Source organism: Elephantulus edwardii, unplaced genomic scaffold (genome assembly GCF_000299155.1).
Source record: "Elephantulus edwardii isolate Elephantulus edwardi_28Jun2011 unplaced genomic scaffold, EleEdw1.0 scaffold00529, whole genome shotgun sequence".
NCBI lineage: Eukaryota > Metazoa > Chordata > Mammalia > Macroscelidea > Macroscelididae > Elephantulus > Elephantulus edwardii.
The window spans coordinates 394454-398361 of NW_006400279.1; the positions used below are offsets into that span (position 1 = coordinate 394454).

A 3908-nucleotide genomic window follows, 5' to 3' on the forward strand; every position below is an offset into this window, starting at 1 on the left:
ATTAATCGACCAGCTACTTTAAGGGAGAAAGAAGGATAGTCTCTCTCTTCCAGTGTGATTTACCCCCACTTGAAAATTAGATAGGTCGACTATACGTCCATCCTGAGCCAACAGTGTAGAACGTTTAACTAAGTCATTCATGAATCTTTACTTCTTTTCTTCTGGAGACAGTGTGGGTGTTTCTCTTCCATTTTGCAGTATTTTCACAATGCAGGGTGACAGTATTCATTGCGGCCTTTTCGTTTCTTCTGAGTTTTCTATTTCCCTTGCTGTCTGTGTCCGGCTTTTCCAAGGACACGAAAGTTTTGTGGGAGTGTGTCATCCTCGTTTCGTTCCAGGAATTTCTCGGCTTGCGAAATTTTTAACATCACCACCCAGGAGCTCGCCTAAAGGTGGCTATTCAGTCTGCCTCCCTGGGAGCTACCTACGCATCATCAGTTGGAATGTGGGAGATGAGGTGTGACAACAGCCTGCAGGCCTTGCTACAACGCCAGCACTGGGAGGGCCTCTCCTGGGCGTGAATATGGAGGCGCTTGGTGAGAGCGGCGGCTGACGGCCCTTCCCACGGTCCTGGCACAAGAACAGCCGTTCCCCAATGTGTGTCTGTCTGTCTGTGTGTTTAGGTGGGAGGAGTGGCTGAAGGATTTCCCACACTCCGTGCACGGACAGGGCCACTCTCTGCTGCGCGTCTGTCTGTGTGTGTGTTAAACAGAGAGGAGTTGCTGACGGTTTTCCTCCATGCCTTGCAAACAAAGGGCTTCTCTCCTCGGAGCTTCTGCATGTGGTGATAGAAAGGACTGAGGAATTCCTCCAGGATTCGCATCAATGCTTGCTTGGGTCCGGCCCCTCGCGGCTGTGAGTTCTCCTGTGCCTGACGAGCACCGAAGAGTACTTGAAGGCTTTGCCGCAGTCCGTACAGGCGAACGGCCTCTCGGCACTGTGTGTCCGGCGGTGTGAGATGAGGCTGGACGAGCAGCCGAAGGTTTTCCCACAGTCCCCGCACGTGTACGGCTTCTCCCCGCTGTGCGTCCGGCGGTGCACCGTGAGGTGTGAGGGGCTGCTGAAGCTTTTCCCACACTCCTTGCACGTGCAGGGCCTCTCCCCGCTGTGCGTCCTCGCATGCACGGAGAGGTGGAAGGAGCACGTGAAGGTTTTCCCACACTCCTGGCAGGCGTACGGCTTCTCCGCACTGTGCGTCCTGCGGTGCACCGTGAGGTGGGAGGAGTAGATGAAGGTTTTCCCACACTGCTCGCACGCGTAGGGCCGCTCCCCGCTGTGCGTGCGTGCGTGCGTTCTGAAGGACGAGCAGAACCTGAAGGACTTCCCGCACTGCTGGCACACGTAAGGCCTGTCCCCGCTGTGAATTCTCCTGTGCGTCGTGAGGTAGGAGGAGCGACTGAAGGTTTTCCCACACACCTCGCATGCCACGGGCCTCTCCCCGCTGTGCGTTTCCATGTGCTGTTTCAGGAAGGAGGATTTGCTGAAAGATTTCGAGCACTGCTGGCATGCGTACGGCCGCTCGCCGGTGTGAGTTCGCGTGTGCTCGCTGAGCAGAGAGGGGAATCTGAACGCTTTGCCGCACTCCTTACAGGTGAAGAGCCTCTGTCTGTGCGAGGTGAGGTGGGAGGACAGACTGGAGAGTTCGTTCCTGAACGAGGGGCATCCAAGACACTGCAGATCGGGGAGTGCAGCCTCCACGGGACCCTTCAGAGCTGACGTACACAAGAACTCCTTCCCACACGCCTGGCACCTGTGGGGTCTCTTCACGCCCAGAGCCCTCACGGCACTGGTGAGGACAGAGGGACAGTTGCAGGCTTTGCTGCAGTCCGCACACTGACATGCCGGACAGCTGGTGTGGAATCGGTTCTGATGAGTGTGGGGCGAGGGGTCGGAGAAGACGTCCCCACACTCACAGCATGTCAAGACATTCCTGTCTGGGGGGCTGAACTGTTGCAGCACAGGTAAAGGGGGGATCTGGCCAGACATCAACCCAGAGCTGGAGTCTTTGCTAGTCACCTCAGGTTTCTCTCCTCCACGGCGTCTGTTTAAAACAGGGATGGTACTGCAGGAGAGGGGGAGGAAAAACAAGAATTCCCATCTCACTTTTAGTAAAAGCACTCATAGGACACGATTTCTGTCTTGAATTTTAATGTTTCACAGCTTAGATCATCTGGAGGGGGTGATAAAACAAGTGTTGTATTGTGCTTTTCCCAAACTTGGAGACTCTATGGTACGTGTGTTGATGTGAAAGATGCTTTAAATACCGCAGTGTGGCTGAGATGGATAATAAAGGTTGGGCTAGGAATAGGAGAGATTCAATAAGGACTCTTGAAACAAATGAGAACAGATCCACAGTAACAATAATAAGGAAAGATTAATCATAACTAATCATCTAAAATATAAAGTGTGTTGGGTGTTTTCTTGCCTGGAGGCTGTCCTGCAATCTTGAAGGCCAGTGGTTTGAATAAACACAGAGGCAGTGAGTAGACAGAGATGGTGGGCAGGGGAACCCAGGACCACATGAAATCAGAAGCAGGATTGAAAAGAGCGACTGGGACCGGGGTTCCTGCACGCAGAAATTCCTCAACATGGTGGAAGGCCAAGATACACCATCCCGAAGGAATGCTGGGCCCAAGGAAAGGAAGGAAGCCTGGCCGTTACTGTAAGGACCATCAGAAGAAAACCTTCCCCAAGACAAATGGCTTCAATGTGGATTTCCATCCTCCCAAACTGTGGAAGGATTCACTGACTGGAGTGGTCACTCAGGTCAGTCACACTTGCTGCTCTTAGGTGCCTTCAAGTCACGGATCTGAGCCCTAACCTGTCCTGCACTATCCTGACATGCTCCACACCGGGGCTGGAGGGACACTGTTCATCCATGTCGTGGACAGTCTGGGTCTGTCTCTCTCTGACCTTTTCCTGCATGATGTCCTTCTCCAAGGACTGTCCCCTTCTGACAAGACGCCCAACGTCTGTGAGACCAAGTCAACCAAGGCCTCCCTCTAAGGACCAACCCCGTTTGCAGATCCTCCAAGACGCCCTTGCTTGTTCTCTGTGCGGTCCATGGGATACTCTGTCCTCTTGTCCAGCACCACAGCTCAAAGGCAGCAAGCCTTTTGTCATCCTTACTCACTACCCAACGCTCAGATGCACAGCAAGGAACTGAAATGTCCATGGCTTGGCTCAAGGACACATCCCTCTTTGGATCAAGCACACTTGACCCTCAGAACGCACATCTCTGCTCTTGAGGACTTTGAAAAGGGGCCTCTGACCACACAATTCCAATGCACGGTCCAAACCACAGGACGTGCCCACCTGCCCGTGGTGTCCCTGTCCAGCACCACTGGAGGACTGAGACGCACACACACCCGTGTGACCTGTCACAGAAGCACTGGAAAATAGAAACACACATATGTGTAGGATTTCAGCGAGAACAGCACCGAGTAAGCAAGACACCCTCAGATTTTGTCTGTAGGGAGAAACACGGAAAGAGGTCCACTGAAAACTTGGTGACCAGCCCTGAGGCCGTGTGTGCTGGGACGGCCATGCCATCTCACGTGGATCCGGACGGTTTCAGGAGCCTGATGTGGTTACGAGTGCAGGTACACTGATGTTCTCCTGTGTGTTCTCTCACGATCCTGAACCTGGAGCCTTTCACCTGAGGCTCAGGCTGTCTCTGCTTGAAGGGACACTCACCTGACACGTCCGTCTTGCTTTCCATACTGACCACGACGCCCCTTTGCCCTGGACACGCCCCCACGCACGGACAACCGCGAGTTCCTCTTCCCAGATGACCGGGAGTTCCTCTTCCCTGATGACCGCGAGTTCCTATTCATCAAAGGCCCCGGGACACGCTCACTGGACACATTTTCTCCATCATGGACATTCGCAGAGTCAGACCCCCAAAC

General features: G+C 53.8%; 1 protein-coding gene across 1 annotated transcript in view; it reads right to left on the reverse strand.

The window, feature by feature from the left end:
* Positions 1-822: 822 nt before the first annotated feature.
* LOC102868788 (zinc finger protein 709-like) overlaps positions 823-3908 on the reverse strand; it is a 34743-nt gene continuing 31657 nt past the window's right edge. The window contains exons 4-5 of the mRNA XM_006903185.1: positions 3697-3828; positions 823-2062 (exon numbers count right to left, since the gene is read on the reverse strand). Of these exons, the coding sequence (XP_006903247.1) occupies positions 823-2062; positions 3697-3828 (1372 nt within the window). The remainder of the gene's footprint in view (positions 2063-3696; positions 3829-3908) is intronic.